Source organism: Periophthalmus magnuspinnatus, chromosome 3 (genome assembly GCF_009829125.3).
Source record: "Periophthalmus magnuspinnatus isolate fPerMag1 chromosome 3, fPerMag1.2.pri, whole genome shotgun sequence".
NCBI lineage: Eukaryota > Metazoa > Chordata > Actinopteri > Gobiiformes > Gobiidae > Periophthalmus > Periophthalmus magnuspinnatus.
This window is the reverse complement of record NC_047128.1, coordinates 110,273-133,451: the sequence shown is the minus strand read 5'-3', so window position 1 is coordinate 133,451 and position 23,179 is coordinate 110,273. Positions and strand designations below refer to the sequence as shown.

Here is a 23,179-nt window from a genome sequence, read left to right as displayed (position 1 = left end):
GTCACTTTGCTGTGACTCGGTGCAGACTCGGGTCACTTTGCCGTGACTCGGTGCAGACTCTGGTCACTTTGCCGTGACTCGGTGCAGACTCCGGTCACTTTGCCGTGACTCGGTGCAGACCCAGGTCACTTTGCTGTGACTGGGTGCAGACTCGGGTCACTTTGTTGTGACTCGGTGCAGACTCGGGTCACTTTGTTGTGACTCGGTGCAGACTCGGGTCACTTTGCTGTGACTCGGTGCAGACTCTGGTCACTTTGCTGTGACTGGGTGCAGACTCGGGTCACTTTGCTGTGACTCGGTGCAGACTCTGGTCACTTTGCTGTGACTGGGTGCAGACTCGGGTCACTTTGCTGTGACTCAGTGCAGACTCGGGTCACTTTGTTGTGACTCGTTGCAGACTCGGGTCACTTTGCTGTGACTCGGTGCAGACTCTGGTCACTTTGCTGTGACTGGGTGCAGACTCGGGTCACTTTGCTGTGACTCGGTGCAGACTCTGGTCACTTTGCTGTGACTGGGTGCAGACTCGGGTCACTTTGCCGTGACTCGGTGCAGACTCTGGTCACTTTGCCGTGACTCGGTGCAGACTCTGGTCACTTTGCCGTGACTCGGTGCAGACCCCGGTCACTTTGCTGTGACTGGGTGCAGACTCGGGTCACTTTGTTGTGACTCGGTGCAGACTCGGGTCACTTTGTTGTGACTCGGTGCAGACTCTGGTCACTTTGCTGTGACTGGGTGCAGACTCGGGTCACTTTGTTGTGACTCGGTGCAGACTCGGGTCACTTTGCTGTGGCTCAGTGCAGACTCGTGCTGACGTCACTGTAGTGTACAGTGACTCCTGTGGGGGCGGGGCGGAGGAGGGGCGCGCGCCACTTCCTAAAAACACTGGAGTCTCTTCTCGTGTTTATGACGCGTCAGCTGAGCGCGCGCGTCACGCAGCGCCGTGACTCGAGCGGAAAAGGCGCTTTGAGGAGCAGAGTTTGTGTTTGTGAGTTTGTGTTTGGTTTGGATGGAGACGGAACGGTTGTTGGCCGCGGGGGCAGTGAACGCGGAGCCCGGAGACTACGGCTCCTGGTCGGACTCGGAGCGCGGAGGGAGCCGGGGCAGGAGCCGGGGCGGGAGCCGGCGGCTCTCGTATTCTGCCGCCGCGGACTCGTGCAGCTTTGAGGGCAGCTCAGGTGAGTTTGAAACACTTGTGTGAGTTTGTTTTAGTGCAGATAAAGTTGTGTTAGTCCTGTGCGTCAGTCCGTGCGTCATGTCGTAACTCTTTATTTTGACGCACATGTTTTAAAGTGGCGCAAACTCAAACGCGTCTGTGACTCCTCAAACTTCTTCCTGAAACTTCCTCCATGAAACACTTTGATCAGTTAAAGGTGTACACTGTAACTTTTCGCTGTTTGTCTCCTTGGAGATGGTATTCCCTTGTGTGAAATGTTCCCGTGTGTGTCATTAAACACATCTCCATAGTCACTGGTCAGATCTGTGGAGGGGCGTCCCCGCGCACAGAAAGAACTTTTTCAAGATTGTTTGAGTAAAGAAAATGGAGTCAGTGAGAGTCAGGTTTAATGCCCTGATCTGCAACATTCCGGACATGGATAAGATCATCTCCATGACGACGCACAGGTGGGTTTGAGTTTAAAATGTCTGAAACTGAAGTTTAAACGTGTAAAACCAGAATCAGAGGAGGTGGAGGTGGACGGGGCCGTAGTGACACGGTGGACGGGGCCGTAGTGACACGGTGGACGGGGCCGTAGTGACACGGTGGACGGGGCCGTAGTGACACGGTGGACGGGGCCGTAGTGACACGGTGGACGGGGCCGTAGTGACACGGTGGACGGGGCCGTAGTGACACGGTGGACGGGGCCGTAGTGACACGGTGGACGGGGCCGTAGTGACACGGTGGACGGGGCTTTAACTGTGACGTTTCAAGAAAACATTGAAAATCACACATTTAAGCCCGTCTCATCTCGCCCCTTCAGTCCACACCGCTGGATTAAGAGAGAGCGGGCGCTTAGCAACACTGTCAATCAAACCTGTTGCTAACGCTAACAGGAGCGACCTCGGGGAAAGAAGGACCTGATTTGTCTGTTATTAATGTTCATATCTTTACAGACACAATAGTGAAATAAAAACCTCTCCTTTCTTCTAGCCCAGTTTGTTTTCTGAGCAGATTAAATGCAGCTCGTCTCATGTCGATAAGAAATTATCTGAACAGTTGTGTTTGTGGCTCCTCTGGCTCCTCTGGCTCGTCATTACAGTGTTTCAGTCTGTGTCTGTGTGAGGAGGAGTATCAGCTGAATGCACCTCCTCACTCCTCCTCACGCTTCACCTCCTCTAATCTAGGGCTGAACCAAGTCTAAACCAGGTCTAAACCAGGTCTAAACCAGGTCTAAACCAGGTCTAAACCAGGTCTAAACCAGGTCTAAACCAGGTCTAAACCAGGTCTAAACCAGGTCTAAACCAGGTCTAAACCAGGTCTAAACCAGGTCTAAATGAAAAGTGGGTTAAACTCTAAATCAGGCAAATTCTCAAACTGAAGCTGTGTCCAGGTCCCACCTGGTTAAACGGACCACAGTTTGAGAAACACTGGTTTAGGCCTTTTAAATCAGCCTCAGTGTCTCTGATGTTAAATCAGCCTCAGTGTCTCAGATGTTAAATCTGTCCTGTTGTGTCTTTATAGTTCTCATGTCTGACTCTGTGGATCATTTCACGTTTTCATTTACACTTTTTAAAATCACAATATTCACCTAAAACTCAAGAGTCTGAATGAGCAGAGGATGTGAAAATGACTCAGACCTTCACAGGTTTAAGGCGCTGACTCCAGAGTGTGACCTGCAGACGTTTGGAGTGTTGCTCCGTCAGCGACACCTTCCCTCCTCCACCCGCCCTTTTACCCACCATCCTCCTCTCACCCCCTCCTCCTCCTCCTTTTACCCATCATCCTCCTCTCACCCCCTGAGATCTGTGGAGGGGCGAGCGTGTTCACAATAAGAATGTCCAAAGGTCCTGGCTCAAACTGGTCTCCAGCGTCTGAGCCGTTTGTCCAAAGGTCGTCTGTGGACTCCTCGCTCGTTTGAGTAAAACATTATGTAAATTCTCTTTATACAGAGTCGGATCAGGACAAATATCGGCCTGTGCTGGAGATTTAAGGCCGATTATCCATACACTGAAAAGTGTGAATATCGGTCCAGTCGATATATATTTAAAAAAGATCCATTCACAGATAGAACAGTGAAACGCCATAAAATTCCTCCCCCCTCCTCCTCTTCCTCCTCCTCTTCAGTCTCTGTCTCCTTTCTTCCTCCTCTTCTTCAGTCTCTGTCTCTCCTCCTCCTCTTCCTCTTCCTCCTCTTCTTCAGTCTTTTTTCTGGTACATGTGTCTTCAGCAGTGAGATCTGTTTGTGTGAACGTTGAGTCTGTGGGGGCAGTCTCTGTCTCTCCTCTTCCTCCTCCTCCTCTTCAGTCTCTGTCTCTCCTCCTCCTCCCCCCTCCTCCTCTTCCTCCTCCTCTTCCTCCTCTTCTTCAGTCTTTTTTCTGGTACATGTGTCGTCAGCAGTGAGATCTGTTTGTGTGAACGTTGAGTCTGTGGTCAGTGATGAGTCACAGTTTCAAACGGTGAAAACACCACAGTCCTGTGTGTTTCACTTACAGACTCTAAAGGTGCACTGTGGAACTTTTCTGGTGAAGGGACTGCAGCTGTTTTCACTTTGTCTGGGCTCTCACTTTAGATACAGATCCACACACAGATTTACTTACAGGGCCATAAATGTAAATAAAGCATTTTAACCCGTCAGACCAAAGTTTGGACTCTTCAGTTACCGTATTTATTTCTTTATTTTTATGACTTTTTACTGTTAATAAACACAGAAGACGTCAGATTTACGAAGAAACATGGAGGTATGTAGGAAAAAGTGACATAACTAATCATTTTTTATTATTTCAGTTATTTTTAATGTAAGTGTTATTATGTTTCATATAAGTTTATAACTTCAGAATGACTGACTCATAGAACCACTGTGTTTGTGACCCGCGCGTCATGTGACCCGCGCGTCATGTGACCCGCGCGTCACGTGACCAGTGCTGCACTTCCTGTTTCGATTCCAATAGAAATAAGTGTGAAAGATTCTCCATTCAGTGGTTTTGTTCTGACGGTTACTAAGACGACACACACACACACGCATACACACACCCCTACGCACACATACACATACACACACACACCCCTACACGTACACACCCCGACATGCGCATACACACACACACACACACACACATATTCAGTAGAGGACACATTCACAGAGGACACAGAGGACACACACTGTACTGTCTGAGGCCCAGGCCCCTCCCTAAGGCCTCAGAGAGCAGACATGTGAAGTCAGACATGTGAAGTCAGACATGTGAAGTCAGACAGCAGACATAAAATCAAACAGACATGTGAAAGCTGTCTGTCTGCTGTGTCTGCTGTTTGATGGGGTGTGTGTGTGTGTGTGTGTGTGTGTGTCTGCTGTTTGATTGTGTGTGTGGTTGTTTGTGGTTTGGGGTGTGTGTGTGTGTGTATGTCTGCTGTTTGATGGGGTGTGTGTGTGTGTGTGTGTATGTCTGCTGTTTGATGGGGTGTGTGTGTGTGTGTGTGTATGTCTGCTGTTTGATGGGGTGTGTGTGTGTGTGTGTGTATGTCTGCTGTTTGATGGGGTGTGTGTGTGTGTGTGTGTATGTCTGCTGTTTGATGGGGTGTGTGTGTGTGTGTGTGTATGTCTGCTGTTTGATGGGGTGTGTGTGTGTGTGTGTGTGTGTGTCTTACACATCAGTATAAACAGACTAATTTCTGTCAATGGGACTTTTCTTAGTATCGATACCTGTGAAACATGAGGATCTAGTTTTAGTCTTAATATTGATTAGTATCTGATTTTTGATACTGTTGACGGCTCTGTCCATGTGACAAAAATAAATACTTTTCATGTGTGTAAATACTTTTCATGTGTGTAAATACTTTTCATGTGTGTAAATACTTTTCACATATGTACCTGCTGTATTCTCTGTGTCTCTGTCGTCTCAGTTTGTCCTGAGGAGCCTCCGTCTCAAACCTGTTCGACTGGAGACACGTTAAATAAATATAAAGTATTAAGTCGACGACTTTGAACCAAGTGAAACGGAGCTGAAAGGAGGGGCGATGGTCTGAGTCCCGGTCTGAGTCCTGGTCTTAGTCCTGGTCTTAGTCCTGGTCTTAGTCCTGGTCTCGGTCCTGGTCTTAGTCCTGGTCTTAGTCCTGGTCCTGGTCTCAGTCCTGGTCTTAGTCCTGGTCTTAGTCCTGGTCTGAGTCCCGGTCTCAGTCCTGGTCTGAGTCCTGGTCTTAGTCCTGGTCCTGGTCTCCAGATGAGTTTAATGGAGTGTGTTTGGTGTTTTTCAGGAGAGGACCTGTACGTGCAGCAGGCCGTCGTGTTCATTGAAGACGCCGTCCAGGTGAAGTGCTTCTGTTTATTATAATGTTTTATTTATTATAATGTTTTATTTATGTATTTGTTTATTATAATGTTTTATTTGTGTATTTGTTTATTATAATGTTTTATTTATTATAATGTTTTATTTATGTATTTGTTTATTATAATGTTTTTTTTATTTATTATAATGTTTTATTTATTTGGTCCTTATAATGTTTTATTTGTGTATTTGTTTATTATAATGTTTTATTTGTGTATTTGTTTATTATAATGTTTTATTTATTATAATGTTTTATTTATGTATTTGTTTATTATAATGTTTTATTTATGTATTTGTTTATTATAATGTTTTATTTGTGTATTTGTTTATTATAATGTTTTATTTATGTATTTGTTTATTATAATGTTTTATTTGTGTATTTGTTTATTATAATGTTTTATTTATTATAATGTTTTATTTATGTATTTGTTTATTATAATGTTTTATTTATTATAATGTTTTATTTGTGTATTTGTTTATTATAATGTTTTATTTATTATAATGTTTTATTTATGTATTTGTTTATTATAATGTTTTATTTATTTATTATAATGTGACTAGTTCATGTTTAACAGTTTGGTCCAAAGTTCTTCACTGACCTCATGCGTCTGAACATCCTAATGCTTCACCATGATGAGTTTATAAGCACGTTTCACCACAGAGTTGTGCTGTTATGGTAAAGCTAACAACAACTAGCATGCTAACAGTGCACTTCCATAGTCTCAAACAATAAAACACTTTATAATTAGATGCAGACAGAACACAGTGGACTCAGATACGGCTCAGATACGGCTCAGATACGGCTCAGATACGGCTCAGATACGGCTCGGATACATGATGCTTGTGCAAAACATCAGAAATGTGCTAACGTAAATGTGCTAAAGTGCTAATGTAAATGTGCTAAAGTGCTAATGTAAATGTGCTAAAGTGCTAACGTAAATGTGCTAATGTAAATGTGCTAAAGTGCTAACGTAAATGTGCTAATGTAAATGTGCTAAAGTGCTAACGTAAATGTGCTAATGTAAATGTGCTAAAGTGCTAACGTAAATGTGCTAATGTAAATGTGCTAAAGTGCTAACGTAAATGTGCTAATGTAAATGTGCTAAAGTGCTAACGTAAATGTGCTAATGTAAATGTGCTAAAGTGCTAATGTAAATGTGCTAAAGTGCTAATGTAAATGTGCTAATGTAAATGTGCTAAAGTGCTAATGTAAATGTGCTAAAGTGCTAATGTAAATGTGCTAATGTAAATGTGCTAAAGTGCTAATGTAAATGTGCTAAAGTGCTAATGTAAATGTGCTAAAGTGCTAATGTAAATGTGCTAATGTAAATGTGCTAAAGTGCTAATGTAAATGTGCTAATGTAAATGTGCTAAAGTGCTAATGTAAATGTGCTAAAGTGCTAATGTAAATGTGCTAATGTAAATGTGCTAAAGTGCTAATGTAAATGTGCTAAAGTGCTAATGTAAATGTACTAATGTAAATGTGCTAAAGTGCTAATGTAAATGTGCTAAAGTGCTAATGTAAATGTGCTAAAGTGCTAATGTAAATGTGCTAAAGTGCTAATGTAAATGTGCTAATGTAAATGTGCTAAAGTGCTAATGTAAATGTGCTAAAGTGCTAATGTAAATGTGCTAAAGTGCTAATGTAAATGTGCTAATGTAAATGTGCTAAAGTGCTAATGTAAATGTGCTAATGTAAATGTGCTAAAGTGCTAATGTAAATGTGCTAAAGTGCTAATGTAAATGTGCTAATGTAAATGTGCTAAAGTGCTAATGTAAATGTGCTAAAGTGCTAATGTAAATGTACTAATGTAAATGTGCTAAAGTGCTAATGTAAATGTGCTAAAGTGCTAATGTAAATGTGCTAAAGTGCTAATGTAAATGTGCTAATGTAAATGTCCTAGCTGTGACATTCCACTTGTTTCTGTGTTTGCTTTTTATTTTGGATCCATTTCCATAAATTATACAGACTAAATGTGATATTATGTGATATTCAAACTGTTTGTGTTTGTTTGTTTTAGACGTGTTTCCATAGACTAAATGTGATATTATGTGATATTCAACCTGTTTATGTGTTTGTTTGTGTTGGACCTGTGTCCGTAGACTAAATGTGATATTATGTGATATTCAAACTGTTTATGTTTGTTTGTGTTGGATGTGTTTCCATAGACTAAATGTGATATTATGTGATATTCAAACTGTTTATGTTTGTTTGTTTTTGACGTGTTTCCATAGACTAAATGTGATATTATGTGATATTCAACCTGTTTATGTGTTTGTTTGTGTTGGACCTGTGTCCGTAGACTAAATGTGATATTATGTGATATTCAAACTGTTTATGTTTGTTTGTGTTGGATGTGTTTCCATAGACTAAATGTGATATTATGTGATATTCAAACTGTTTATGTTTGTTTGTTTTTGACGTGTTTCCATAGACTAAATGTGATATTATGTGATATTCAAACTGTTTTCTGTTTCTTTTTCAGTATCGGTCCATAAACCATCGCGTGGACGTCGGCTCGCTGCGTCTGTACAGATGTTACTACTCCACGATCTGCCAGTGGTTTGTTTTTTTAATATTTTCTATAATGTTCTGTTTTTGTTTGAACCGTCAGAGCGGATGTGGAGAAATATTTATGGAGTTAAACATCAAGATAAAACACCTCAGTTTCTTCTGCTCTTAAACCTTTTACAAACTTTATTAAAGCTTCTGTTGTGTTTATTTCTTATCGAAGCAGAATCGGCCACAGTTTTAGGCGAGCCCTAAATAGACCTCGGCTGATATGTTGTTGGGTTTTTTTTCGTGGCTGATGCCGATACCGATTATTTAGAATCTAAAGCAGCCGGTCTGTTCTAAGCTCTGCCGATATTTTTGGGCCGATATATCGGACCCATTCTGATTATTTTCCCTAAATGATGTCACTTATGTATCCTGTGTTTATGTGTTATGTCATTGTAGCCGCTCGGTCGGAGGGTCATATATATATATATATATAAATTATATATATATATATATATATATATATATATATATATATATATATATATATATATATATATATATATATATATATATATATATATTTATATATATATATATATATATAATTTATATAATGGATAAAATAAGACCGGACGAAGAACCATTATGTTTTACTACAGACTCGCCCCAAACCTTTTTTAACCACAGACATAAGAGAGGTCACGTTTAGTCGCACTGACTCTGTGTTAAAGTGTTAATGTGGAACCTTGTGTGTTTATCTCGATCTCGAATAGTGAACACAACACAAGCTACACTAGAGTTTAAGAGCAGAGGTTTTTGTTGTTTTTATCTTGAGGTTTAAATAGATTCATATTTAGTTTGGTGTGGTTCATGCAGAGCTCTGACATTTTGAACCTGTTTCCTCTGTGATTTCTGAACTTCAGCTCGTCTATATTTATTCAACCATAACATTTAAAAACAAAAACTCTGAGAATTGAAAAAGTGAAATGGTGAAGAGTCTGAAGTCCAAACCACAGACTTTAAGCCCACTCCAGAGGACGCATGTGTGTTTTTATGGTTTATGTTCATAAAATAAACACTGAAACCAACACTGAAAACATTTTATCCAATATGAGGAACAAAAAGCGAATAACCTTGTGCCAGACCTTGGTCTTGACCTTTAGACACGAGTCTGGGTCTTGTCTCTAAAGATCGAGTCTGGGTCTTGGCCTTTAGAGACGAGTCTGGGTCTTGGCCTTTAGAGACGAGTCTGGGTCTTGGCCTTTAGAGACGAGTCTGGGTCTTGTCTCTAAAGGTTGAGTCTGGGTCTTGTCTCTAAAGGTCGAGTCTGGGTCTTGACCTTTAGAGACGAGTCTGGGTCTTGAGCGTTCGAGACGAGCCTGAGTCTTTTAAAACGGCATCTCTCTTCAGGGGTCTCGGCCTGACGATCGGTGTGGTCTTGTTGTTGGCGTTTGTGGAGCGTCCCTCGTCCCTCTCGCTGTCCTCAGACCCGCGGCACCGCCTCGCGCCCTGGGACCCCCCTTGTGGTTTGACCGAGGGCATCGAGATGGTCTGTCTGCTGATCTTCAGCCTGGACCTCGCCACCAAGGTACAAAGATTTAACATTTAAGAAGTTTGTGTCGTGGAACTGGCCCAGACTCATGGACCTGCACTTTAATAAAACACTTCAGTCGTGAACAGTTTGTTCAGAATGTTTGAGTTTGTGCATATTCAACATGAGGACGTTTGGTTAAAGGTGACGTAGGACTGAGGACAAGCAGATGAGGCGTCTTGTCTCCATGGAGACGATTGTACTTTGCCTGGAATACACCACAGTGTGGCATTAAACTTGTCTGTCTCCATGGAGACTATACAGCGACACATCAGGGATTTTAAACCTTTTTAACTGAGTAAATATGAGATAAATAAGCTTAATGTAACACTGTGGAATATTTCTGCTAAAGCATGAGACAAGGAAGAGGTTCCACTAGAAAAGTTCCACAGTGTGCTTTAAATGCATGTGTTGATCATGTTTTTTTAAATATTACATTATTATTAATTCAAGAGGTCCAGGTTTTTCTGATCCGATACTGATGTCGATACTTTAAACACAAACGACTTTAAACGATCAAAACAGACGCAAAACACGACACAACAGACGCAAAACACGACACAGCGGACGCAAAACACGACACAGCGGATGCAAAACACGACACAGCAGACGCAAAACACGGCACAGCAGACGCAAAACACGACACAACAGACGCAAAACACGACACAGCGGACGCAAAACACGACACAGCGGACGCAAAACACGACACAGCGGACGCAAAACACGACACAGCGGACGCAAAACACGACACAGCGGACGCAAAACACGACACAGCGGACGCAAAACACGGCACAGCAGACGCAAAACACGACATAACACGTCTGAAAAATGTTTAGGCCGACACTGTCCAGTAAAACGTCTCATTACAGAAATGTACACACCAGAACAGGATATCGACAGGGCCGATATCGACTGAGCCGATAACAGTATTGTATCGGTGCATCACTGAATGTGATTTAAATGTGAACGACTCTTGGCTCGCATTAACCCCGTGTGTTTAGAGCGTCCCGATTGGCCGGGACGCTCGCATTAACCCCGTGTGTTTAGAGCGTCCTGATTGGCCGGGACGCTCGCATTAACCCCGTGTGTTTTTAGAGTTACCTGATTGGCTGGGACGAGTTCAGGAAGAGCAAATGGCTGCTCGGTTACACTGTGGTCATCACCGTGTCCATGATCGACTGGGTCCTGTCCGTGAGCATGGTCTGTGACGAGGTCAGTGTTTAAAGTCCCATGATGCACTGCTCTGATCTGGTCTAATGTTTGTCACACACAGACCTGGAGTTGTGTTTTGTTTCATTCTCACATGTTTAACACACAAACCTGCAGATTTAGGCTGAGATCTTCTCTCAAACTGAAAACACTCTGTTCCACCTTGTGATGTCATCATGTGGTGATACAGGAAGTGCTCCACTGTGTTTTTAAACTCCACACACCTTCATTTATAGAATCATTTGGATCATTTCAGTCCTGGAGTTGCCACTTATCTCGACTGAACTAAAGGTAAAAGGAGCTGTTCACTTGAAAACTACCACTTGATGACATCAGAAGGTGGAACGTCACATTTTGACCTTTGTAGATGTCACAGACTAATAATAAAGTGACTCAAACATGTGTGAATGAAACAAACACAAGTCCAGGTCTGTTTTTGAGGAGAACATTAGAACATGGATTAAAGCTGCAGTTTGTGTGATACAGGAGCTTTAAAGGAGCTGTGTCTGATTTTTATTTGTCCAAACGTGCGGCGCGTCCGTCTCAGCGGCTCGTGAGGTCAAAATGACGCCGCTGTGATATGTGATATGCGTTTTATCGCCTTTGCATCAAGTCAGTGGGAAAAATCTTTGGACCAAACTGTTTAAAATGAACTTGTTTTGAAAAGAGTAAAAATCAGATGCAGAGACTTTAAGTTCTTCTGTAGTTGACAGTGAGTAATCGTCCATCCTGACCCCTGTGTCCGTCCTGACCCGTGTGTCCGTCCTGACCCCCGTGTCCGTCCTGACCCCCGTGTCCGTCCTGACCCCCGTGTCCGTCCTGACCCCCGTGTCCATCCTGACCCCTGTGTCCGTCCTGACCCGTCCTGACCCCCGTGTCCGTCCTGACCCCTGTGTCCGTCTTGACCCCCGTGTCCGTCCTGACCCCTGTGTCCGTCTTGACCCCGTGTCCGTCCTGACCCCTGTGTCCGTCCTGACCCGTGTGTCCGTCCTGACCCCCGTGTCCGTCCTGACCCGTGTGTCCGTCCTGACCCGTCCTGACCCCTGTGTCCGTCCTGACCCCCGTGTCCGTCCTGACCCCCGTGTCCGTCCTGACCCCTGTGTCCGTCCTGACCCCTGTGTCCGTCCTGACCCGTCCTGACCCCCGTGTCCGTCCTGACCCCCGTGTCCGTCCTGACCCGTGTGTCCGTCCTGACCCGTGTGTCCGTCCTGACCCCCGTGTCCGTCCTGACCCGTGTGTCCGTCCTGACCCGTCCTGACCCCTGTGTCCGTCCTGACCCCTGTGTCCGTCCTGACCCCTGTGTCCGTCCTGACCCGTGTGTCCGTCCTGACCCCTGTGTCCGTCCTGACCCCTGTGTCCGTCCTGACCCCTGTGTCCGTTCTGTTTCTCGTTCACAGAGGCTCAGAGTCCGGCGTCTCTTTCGTCCGTTTTTCCTTCTGCAAAACTCGTCTCTGATGAAGAAAACTCTCAAATGTATCAAACGGACACTGCCGGAAATCGCCAGGTACAAACCTCCACTTTAAAGACACAGTGTGGAACTTTTCAGACAAAAAATCACAAATGGCAAATATTATTTAATTTTTTTCAGTAATTAAACAGTTTCTCTGTCCTTCTGCTTTGATAAAACTTAAACATCTGCCTCATCATTAAAGTCGTTTAAACCTGCCCAGTTCAGTCTGTTCAGATCTTTAAGCATGTTCCACTGTGTAGCTTTAAACCTGCCCAGTTCACTCTGTTCAGTCTGTTCAGATGTTTCTTCATGTTCTGGTCGTTTCTTCTCGTTGAGTCTGAAGTTTTATTTGGACTGATTCATGTTTGAGTTTGATCTTTAATCCACTATTTTCAAGACGCCATTTTGTCGATCTGCCCCCATTTAACCTCCCACTGTGACACGCCCACTGTGACACGCCCACTGTGACACGCCCACTGTGACACACCCACTGTGACACGCCCACTGTGACGTCCGCTCTTCCTTCTCCAGTTTTATTTTCTTAATCGTTGATACTCGTTGGATTCTGCAGCGTCGCGTCGTCATTTTGGTCCAAATGTAAAACAATGTGCTGCTCTGGTGTGACGTGCATCGTCCATAGGGGGCGCTACAACATGCGGCGCTTTGTTGTGACAACGTTTATGGCGATGTCAGCTCCAATTGGACACTGCAGTTTTCTCACGCGGACGTCAGTGTAAAAAATGTGTAAATTATAACAGAATGATCCACAGAGATGAGAACCATAGAGACACAAGCAGAATAAGGCTGGTTTAATGACCTTCGATGTAGGAAGTCGTCAGTAATAAACTCTAAACTCAAAAACACAAACGTACGAACAGACAGTAAACAAATATGTGACTCTTTCCATATTTGAACTCATTCTTCCTCATTTAATCACATCCTCTTTTTAGTGAATAAAAAGTCTCCTGTTCCTCTAAAAAAGTCAAAAGAATCAAGAATCAGATCCTAATCGATACTGAAACTAGTATCGAAACTAAACATCGTAGTAGTTTTGAATGGTGTATTGTTTTAAATGTTGTATTTTGTGTATATATTTTAATTGTGGCGGCTGTAGCTCTGACTCTATTTTTTTACTTATTACTTTTACTTTTTTATTTTTCTTGTTTCTTCCTTGTTTTTTACTTGTTATTTATTTGTTTTTTCCTGTTTTTTCCATGTTTTTTCCTTGTGTCCAGTGTGATTCTGCTGCTGGCTCTCCACCTCTGTCTCTTCACTATGTTGGGGATGCTGCTGTTCGTCAAAACTGAGGTCAGACATGTCCCCACATGTCCCCACACGTCCCCACACGTCCCCACATGTCCCCACATGTCCCCACACGTCCCCACATGTCCCCACACGTCCACACACGTCCACACACGTCCACACATGTCCTCACACGTCCCCACACGTCCAAACACATTGCAACACACCGCAACATGTCCCAAAATACCCACTCTGGACTCCACTCTGGACTCCACTCTGGACTCTGGACTCTGTGTCTCTGTGACTCTGGACTCCACTCTGGACTCCACTCTGGACTCTGTGTCTCTGGACTCTGGACTCCACTCTGGACTCTGGACTCTGTGTCTCTGGACTCTGGACTCTGGACTCCACTCTGGACTCCACTCTGGACTCCACTCTGGACTCTGGACTCTGTGTCTCTGGACTCCACTCTGGACTCGACTCTGGACTCCACTCTGGACTCCACTCTGGACTCTGGACTCTGGACTCCACTCTGGACTCTGGAGTCTGTGTCTCTGTGTCTCTGGACTCTGGACTCCACTCTGGACTCTGGACTCTGTGTCTCTGGACTCTGGACTCCACTCTGGACTCCACTCTGGACTCCACTCTGGACTCTGGACTCCACTCTGGACTCCACTCTGGACTCTGGACTCCACTCTGGACTCTGGACTCCACTCTGGACTCTGGAGTCTGTGTCTCTGTGTCTCTGGACTCTGGACTCTACTCTGGACTCTGTGTCTCTGTGTCTCTGGACTCGTCGACTGGTTTCAAATCCAGAGAAATGTTGTATTGTCTGAAGATGTTTTATTTTTCCTCTGGGCTCAGACTGAGGAGACTCATTTAAACGCAGCTTAACACTTCAGTGTCACGTTCCTCTGAAGCTCGTTTCACTCTGGTGTTAAGGTTCCAGTTTGTTCTCGCTCTGATCTGTGCATCTACAAAACGACACAACACTCCTCAAAAATCCAGTGTTTATTTCACTTATTATATTAGTTATATTTTTATTGCTCTAAAACATGTTCACTAGGCTCCCACCAGGGGGCGACAGCACACACAGACTAAATGTCTGAGGGACTCATGAAACAAGATAAAGTTTTTATTTAGACGCTTTAAACCAGCCTTTTATGTTGTTATGTTAAATACATAAAGAATTATTTCATCCTGTTAAGTACCTGTTTAAAATGTACTTAAAGTGTAAAAAGTAAAAGTATTTCTCACAGATTTTGAGTCGTTAAAGCTTCAAATGTGGTGATTTTGATAAAGATTTGAGCTGAATTTTGTTCAACAGAAACAATTGAATCGTTTTTTTTCTGTTTTTATTTGTAAAATTTTGTCTGTTCTCAAAGTATTTGTTAAAGTCAAACTCCCCCAGCGACAGAATCAGGACAAACGCTGCAGACGAAACACTGTCCTGGTTTTAAATAAATGAATAAATCAAAATCAGATGAAGATAACGAGATATTTGTTTGTTTCTGTTTCAGGATCCGTCCAAAAACAGAGAGTGGGAGTCTCACTTCAGAGGACTCCCAAACTCTCTGACGTCTTTACTGGTTCTACTGACGACCGCCAACAACCCCGATGGTGAAGAGCCGCTACTACACACACACTCCCTGTACACAGTATATGTACATGTATGTGTATGTACGTGTATGTACATATAGATGTACATACACATACATGTAAATACACGTACGTGTATGTGTATGTACGTGTATGTACGTGTATGTACATGTATGTGTATGTACATGTACGTGTATGTACATGTATGTGTATGTACATGTACGTGTATGTACATGTACGTGTATGTGTATGTACGTGTATGTACATGTACGTGTATGTACATGTACGTGTATGTACGTGTACGTGTATGTACGTGTACGTGTATGTACGTGTATGTACATGTACATGTATGTGTATGTACGTGTATGTACATGTATGTGTATGTACATGTATGTGTATGTACATGTATGTGTACGTACGTGTATGTACATGTATGTGTATGTACATGTATGTGTATGTACATGTATGTGTATGTACGTGTATGTACATGTATGTGTATGTACATGTATGTGTATGTACATGTATGTGTACGTACGTGTATGTACATGTACGTGTATGTACATGTACGTGTATGTACATGTACGTGTATGTACATGTTTACTGAGTGCGCTCTCTTTCAGTCATGATCCCGGCGTACTCTATGAACAGAGCATACTTCATCTTCTTCATGCTCTTCAGCGTCATCGGTCAGACTCTTTGTATTTAATACTTTGATCATGTATTTATGTGGTACTGTCATTTAAGGTTCAAGGAGTACTGTCAGGGGTAGTAGTAGTAGTAATAGTAGTAGGAGTAGTAGGAGTAGTAGGAGTAGTAGAAGTAGATCTTTAATTTATATTTTGGAAGGATTGTAAAAAAACAAAGATACTCAGATGATCAATATTTAAATTAGAATCAGAACAAGTGTTACTTTTGAAACAAAGATAAACAAAAGTCCAGATTGTTTTTTGTTTGTTTATTTGTTTGTGTGTGTGTACTTGTGTTTGTTTGTTTATTTGTCCAGTTGACCTTTGACCCTCTCGTCCACAGGGACGTACTGTCTGATGAATCTTCTGACCGCCATCATCTATAACCAGTTCAGAGGATATTTACTGGTGAGGTCCATTTACACTAAAGGAGAGTGCGCCCCCTGCTGGTGTAGGGAGATGTTACCTGAAATGTTCCGCAGTATGGCATTACACTTATCTATCTCACCTTTTTATTGCTTTACTTGTCTTCTGTGTGTGCGTTCTGTTGTGTGTGTTTTCTCTTCTGTGTGTTCTCTTCTGTGTGTTCTCGTGTGTGTTCTCTTGTGTGTGTTTTCTTCTGTGTGTTCTCTTGTGTATGTGTTCTCTTGTGCGTTCTCTCGTGTGTGTTCTCTTGTGTGTGTTCTCTCGTGTGTGTTCTCTTGTGTGTGTTTTCTTCTGTGTGTTCTCTTGTATATGTGTTCTCTTGTGTGTTCTCTTGTGTGTGTTTTCTCGTGTGTGTGTTCTCGTGTGTGTTCTGTTGTGTGTTCTCTCGTGTGCGTTCTCTTGTGTGTGTTCTCTCGTGTGTGTTCTCTTGTGTGTGTTCTGTTGTGTGTTCTCTCGTGTGCGTTCTCTTGTGTGTGTTCTCTCGTGTGTGTTCTCTCGTGTGTGTTCTCTTGTGTGTGTTTTCTTCTGTGTGTTCTCTTGTATATGTGTTCTCTTGTGTGTTCTCTTGTGTGTGTTTTCTCGTGTGTGTGTTCTCTTGTGCGTTCTCTCGTGTGTGTTCTCGTGTGTGTTCTGTTGTGTGTTCTCTCGTGTGCGTTCTCTTGTGTGTGTTCTCTCGTGTGTGTTCTCTTGTGTGTGTTCTGTTGTGTGTTCTCTTGTGTGCGTTCTCCTGTGTGTTTTCCTGTGTGTGTCAGATGTCTGTTCAGACGTCCATCATCAGGAGGAGGCTCGGGATCAGAGCGGCCTTTGAGGTTCTGAACTGCAGACGAGAGCAGCCCAACGGAGAGTAAGTCCAGGCTCATAGTTTCACTTCAACTATGAGACAGAATGGAGGGAAATAATCCAGGAAATCACACTGTAGGATTTTTAATGAATTTATTTGCAAATTATGGTGTAAAATAAGTATTTGGTCAATAACAAAAGTTCATCTCAATACTTTGTTATATTCCCTTTGTTGGCAATGACAGAGGTCGTATTCTGTAAGTCTCCAGAGGTTTTCACACTGGACACTGGCTAGGTCACTCCAGGACCTTGAAATGCTTCTTACGAACCCACTCCTTTGTTGCCGGGGCGATGTGTTTGGATCATTGTCACGCTGAAAGACCCAGACACGTTTCATCTTCATTGTCCTCGCTGATGGACAGAGGTTTTCACTCAAAATCTCATGATACTTGGCCCCGTTCATTCTTTCCTTTACACGGATCAGTCGTCCTGGTCCATTTGCAGAAAAACAGCCCCAAAGCATGATGTTTCCACCCCCATGATTCACAGTAGGTCTGTTGTTCTTTGGATGTATCTCTGCATTCTTTCTCCTCCAAACTCGACAAGTTGAGTTTTTACCAGTTTTATTTTGGTTTGATCTGACCATGTGACATTGTCCCAATCCTCTTCTGGATCATCCAAATGCTTCTGTCAAACTTCAGACGGGCCTGGACATGTCCCGTCTTAATCAGGGGACACGTCTGGCACTGCAGGATTTGAGTCCCTGGCGGTGTAGTGTGTTACTGATGGTCCCTTTGTTAATTTGGTTTTTAAGTGGGAGAACTTGCACAGTTGGCGGCTGAATAAATACTTTTTTTTGCCCCACTGTATCATGTAGAGTTTTTTTCATAAACGCTGAAACTAGAACAACGACGATCTGTTAAACTGTCAAAGTTAATGTTTGATGAATATTCATGGCGTCGTGATGTTTATTCATATTCACATTTAAACGTTTCAGTCTTTGTAATGTTTGTGTTTGTTTTGTTTTGTTTAGTGAACCTTCCTGTGTTCAAGCGGCTGCAGTGCTCAGAGTGATGTCTAAAGTCAAACTGACGGAATACTACAAACACAACATCATAAAGGTCAGAATACTACAAACACAACATCATAAAGGTCAGAATACTACAAACACGACATCATAAAGGTCAGAATACTACAAACAACATCATAAAGGTTAGAATACTACAAACACAACATCATAAAGGTTAGAATACTACAAACACAACATCATAAAGGTCAGAATACTACAAACACGACATCATAAAGGTCAGAATACTACAAACACAACATCATAAAGGTCAGAATACTACAAACACAACATCATAAAGGTCAGAATACTACAAACAACATCATAAAGGTTAGAATACTACAAACACAACATCATAAAGGTTAGAATACTACAAACACAACATCATAAAGGTTAGAATACTACAAACACAACATCATAAAGGTTAGAATACTACAAACACAACATCATAAAGGTTAGAATACTACAAACACGACATCATAAAGGTCAGAATACTACAAACACGACATCATAAAGGTTAGAATACTACAAACACGACATCATAAAGGTCAGAATACTACAAACACGACATCATAAAGGTCAGAATACTACAAACACAACATCATAAAGGTCAGAATACTACAAACACGACATCATAAAGGTCAGAATACTACAAACACAACATCATAAAGGTCAGAATACTACAAACACAACATCATAAAGGTCAGAATACTACAAACACGACATCATAAAGGTCAGAATACTACAAACACGACATCATAAAGGTCAGAATACTACAAACACAACATCATAAAGGTCAGAATACTACAAACACGACATCATAAAGGTCAGAATACTACAAACACGACATCATAAAGGTCAGAATACTACAAACACAACATCATAAAGGTCAGAATACTACAAACACGACATCATAAAGGTCAGAATACTACAAACACGACATCATAAAGGTCAGAATACTACAAACACAACATCATAAAGGTCAGAATACTACAAACACGACATCATAAAGGTCAGAATACTACAAACACGACATCATAAAGGTCAGAATACTACAAACACGACATCATAAAGGTTAGAATACTACAAACACGACATCATAAAGGTCAGAATACTACAAACACGACATCATAAAGGTCAGAATACTACAAACACAACATCATAAAGGTCAGAATACTACAAACACGACATCATAAAGGTTAGAATACTACAAACACAACATCATAAAGGTCAGAATACTACAAACACAACATCATAAAGGTTAGAATACTACAAACACGACATCATAAAGGTCAGAATACTACAAACACGACATCATAAAGGTTAGAATACTACAAACACGACATAAAGGTTAGAACACTAAAAAACATAACATCAGAATACAAAAAAACACTTACAGTACCTTAAATCTTCTGTTGCCAAACCATAAAATAAAATAAAAACCTTTGTTTGTGTTTTGTAGGAGGCTCGACGTCATGAATTCTTAGACCGAGAACAGTTCACGAGGATTTTTGATGAACTGGACAAAGACCAAATCAAAGAGGTAAATGGTGGTCCTGAAGCTGAAGACAAACATAAAACTAATTATTTCTTTAAATAATATTACAAATGGTTCCCTCTTTGTTTCTGTTATGAAAGTCTTCGGACGAGTTTAGAGTTGATGTTTTTACGTTGAATATTCCACACACATAAGTTATAGGACTTTATATTTCAAATAACAGCTGATGTTTGTTGGTGATTATTTTAGTGGACTAGTCACATTGATTCCCATGATTCATTGCGGTTTGAGTCTGTATATAATTCTGTTTGTGTGTTCTGTTCGTAGCATCCTCCGTTGCCTGAGTACCACTCCCCCGTGTTCCAGACGCTACAGCGAGCGTTTAGCCACTACGCGCTCACTGTCATTGGAAACGCAGTGGCTCTGGCCAACGTCATCTGCATCTGTGTAAGTTCAACTCTCACTTCAGTCTAAAAGAATCGAGAATCAGATCAAAAAACAGATACTCGTTTGAGCAGGGATCGATACTGAAAGTCCCATTGGTCTTAAATGTTCGTATTAACCCTCTACATGATCCTGGGGTTTTTATTTCACTATTGTGTCTGTAAATCAAGATCTGAACATTAATAACAGACAAATCAGGTCCTTCTTTCCTCGAGGTCGCTCCTGTTAGCGTTAGCTCCTGTTAGCGTTAGCTCCTGTTAGCGTTAGCTCCTGTTAGCGTTAGCAACAGGTTTGATTGACAGCGTTGCAAAGTCCATGTTGTAGAATGATTTTATATTTACTTGTTTGAAATAAATGACAACATAATTGTTTTTTCAGTTATTTCAGGATCTGCATGTGTTTGTCCTTTGTTTTTTTAGACTATTTTGGTGCTAAACTCTGAGAAATCCACAACTGAGAGAGATAACTTCTACATGGAGGTGAGTTTTGAATAAATGATAAAATATTATTACAAACATTTGAAAATTCATTTAACGATTTGAATCAAATCAGTGACCAAAATGTGTCCTGCCCCAGGACGTGTTCTACTGTCGGCATCTAAATATAAAGTTTTCTCTTCTCTGATAATCAGGACGCACTCAGTTAGCATGCTAGTTTCTAGTGTCTGACGGTAAAGGTCTCAGAGTTGTGAAAAGTGCTTATTTACTCATCGTGGTGAATAATTGGGACGTTTTTTTTCTAAATGCATAAGTTAAGTGAATAATAACACTGCACCACTGCAAACTGTTTATAATGAACTGTGTTTTTCATGTTTTTAAGATTCAGGTAAAAATCAGGTTCAGAGACTTTAATTAGTCATAAATCTTCATTAAAAATCCTGTTTTTCTCTGCAGATCATCAACCTGCTCTTCATCCTGTATTATCTGTGTGAAATGAGCGCCAAACTCTTCGCCTTTGGATGGAAAGGATATTTCTCCTACAGAAATAATGTGTTTGACGGACTCCTCACCGTCCTGCTGCTGGTAACTACACCGGGACTACACCGGGACTACAACAGGGGCTACACCAGGACTGAACGGGGACTACAACAGGGGCTACATCGGGACTGCAACAGGGGCTACACTGGGACTACACCGGGACTACAACAGGGGCTACACCGGGACTACAACAGGGGCTACACCAGGACTGAACGGGGACTACAACAGGGGATACACTGGGACTACACCGGGGCTACAACAGGGGCTACACCGGGACTACAACAGGGGCTACACTGGGACTACACCGGGACTACAACAGGGGCTACACTGGGACTACACCGGGACTACAACAGGGGCTACACTGGGACTACACCAGGACTACAACAGGGGCTACACTGGGACTACACCGGGACTACAACAGGGGCTGCACTGGGACTACACCGGGACTACAACAGGGGCTACAGCGGGACTTCACCAGGACTACAACAGAGGCTACACCGGGACTGAACGGGACTGCACCGGGACTGAACGGGGGCTACACCGGGACTGAACAGGGGCTACACCGAGACTGAGCGGGGACTGCACCAGGGCCACACCGGGGCCACACCGGGGCTACACCGGGGCTACACCGGGGCTACACCGGGGCTACACCGGGACTACACGGGTGTCCTGTTGTGTTGTGTCCTGTTGTGTTGTGTCCATGTTTAACTGTGTCCTGTTGTGTTGTGTCCATGTTTAACTGTGTCCTGTTGTGTTGTGTCCATGTTTAACTGTGTCCTGTTGTGTTGTGTCCATGTTTAACTGTGTCCTGTTGTGTTGTGTCCATGTTTAACTGTGTCCTGTTGTGTTGTGTCCATGTTTAACTGTGTCCTGTTGTGTTGTGTCCATGTTTAACTGTGTCCTGTTGTGTTGTGTCCATGTTTAACTGTGTCCTGTTGTGTTGTGTCCATGTTTAACTGTGTCCTGTTGTGTTGTGTCCATGTTTAACTGTGTCCTGTTGTGTTGTGTCCATGTTTAACTGTGTCCTGTTGTGTTGTAGTGTTTGCAGATCTCCATGTTTGTGTTCTACAAGGCTCCATTTTCCCGCTGGTGAGTTCAGTCATCGGTTAAACTCACTCTGTTCAGTCTGTTCAGATGTTTCTTCATGTTTCAGTCGTTTCTTCTCGTTGAGCCTCTGAAGTTTTATTTGGACTGATTCAAGTTTGAGTTTAATCTTTAATCCACTATTTTGACGCCATTTTGCCGATCTGCCCCCGTTCAACCTCCACCTGTGACACGCCCCCTGTGACACGCCCCTGTGACACGCCCACTGTGACACGCCCCCTGTGATACGCACACTGTGACACGCCCACTGTGACACGCCCCCCTGTGACGCCCACTGTGACACGCCCCCTGTGACGTACACACTTCCTTCTCCAGTTTTATTTTCTTAACTCTAGTGGCAGATGCTCTCGTCGCCGATAGACTCGCGGTTGTGGACTTTTCATTACCGTAACTTCGCAACCAATTCTACCGTCATTATAATATATATATATCTGCCTCTGTTGTCCCTCGAGGACGACCAATCAGAGCGCAGGTGCCGCGGGGATTTTCCCAGGCACTTATTCAAAGCATCAAAGAAAAAATATGGATGGATATGTAAAATAGAGGTAGTTCTGTGAAAAAATGCAGCACATTCTGATACTTCCTTTAACAGGATTTTTACGGCTAAAAAATAATAAGGTCTACGGCGAGATATACTGGTCTATAGTGTCTCAGTCCTTAAAGGGTGGATTGGTGATTCAGCAGCGTCGCGTCGTTATTTTGGTACAAATGTAAAAAAATGTGCTGCTCTAGTGTGATGTGCAGCTGCCCATAGGGGGCGCTACAGCATGAGGCGCATGTTGGGATGACGTTTATGGCGACGTCAGCTCCATTGGACACCGCAGTTTTTGACGTCAGCGGATTGGTTTCTTTTATTAAGTGGTTTTAGATGAATATTGTGATTTAAAATGTGTAAATTATAACAGAATGATCCACAGAGATGAGAACCATAGAGACACAAGCTCAATATGTGATCTTTAAAGGCCCAACTTTAAAGACGGAGACATAACTGTGTGTTTTTACTTAATCCTGTGTGTTTTCAGGGATCCAGAGAGGCACGATGTCATCTCTCTTTGGGAGTTGGTCAGAATGATCAATATGCTCATCGTCTTTCGCCTCTTAAGGATCATCCCAGATATAAAAGTACAAC

At 42.7% G+C, this 23,179-nt stretch overlaps 1 protein-coding gene across 1 annotated transcript in view; it reads left to right on the top strand.

The window, feature by feature from the left end:
- Positions 1 to 895: 895 nt before the first annotated feature.
- tpcn2 (two pore segment channel 2) overlaps positions 896 to 23,179 on the top strand; it is a 30,316-nt gene continuing 8,032 nt past the window's right edge. Inside the window, exons 1-18 of the mRNA XM_033986489.2 lie at positions 896 to 1,175; positions 5,405 to 5,457; positions 7,962 to 8,038; positions 9,389 to 9,566; positions 10,665 to 10,781; positions 12,176 to 12,282; positions 13,464 to 13,536; positions 14,991 to 15,090; positions 15,690 to 15,755; positions 16,099 to 16,163; positions 16,934 to 17,025; positions 17,995 to 18,082; positions 19,490 to 19,570; positions 19,853 to 19,972; positions 20,389 to 20,448; positions 20,863 to 20,991; positions 21,986 to 22,035; positions 23,073 to 23,172. Of these exons, the coding sequence (XP_033842380.1) occupies positions 1,007 to 1,175; positions 5,405 to 5,457; positions 7,962 to 8,038; positions 9,389 to 9,566; positions 10,665 to 10,781; positions 12,176 to 12,282; positions 13,464 to 13,536; positions 14,991 to 15,090; positions 15,690 to 15,755; positions 16,099 to 16,163; positions 16,934 to 17,025; positions 17,995 to 18,082; positions 19,490 to 19,570; positions 19,853 to 19,972; positions 20,389 to 20,448; positions 20,863 to 20,991; positions 21,986 to 22,035; positions 23,073 to 23,172 (1,725 nt within the window). The 5' untranslated portion in view covers positions 896 to 1,006. The remainder of the gene's footprint in view (positions 1,176 to 5,404; positions 5,458 to 7,961; positions 8,039 to 9,388; positions 9,567 to 10,664; positions 10,782 to 12,175; positions 12,283 to 13,463; positions 13,537 to 14,990; positions 15,091 to 15,689; positions 15,756 to 16,098; positions 16,164 to 16,933; positions 17,026 to 17,994; positions 18,083 to 19,489; positions 19,571 to 19,852; positions 19,973 to 20,388; positions 20,449 to 20,862; positions 20,992 to 21,985; positions 22,036 to 23,072; positions 23,173 to 23,179) is intronic.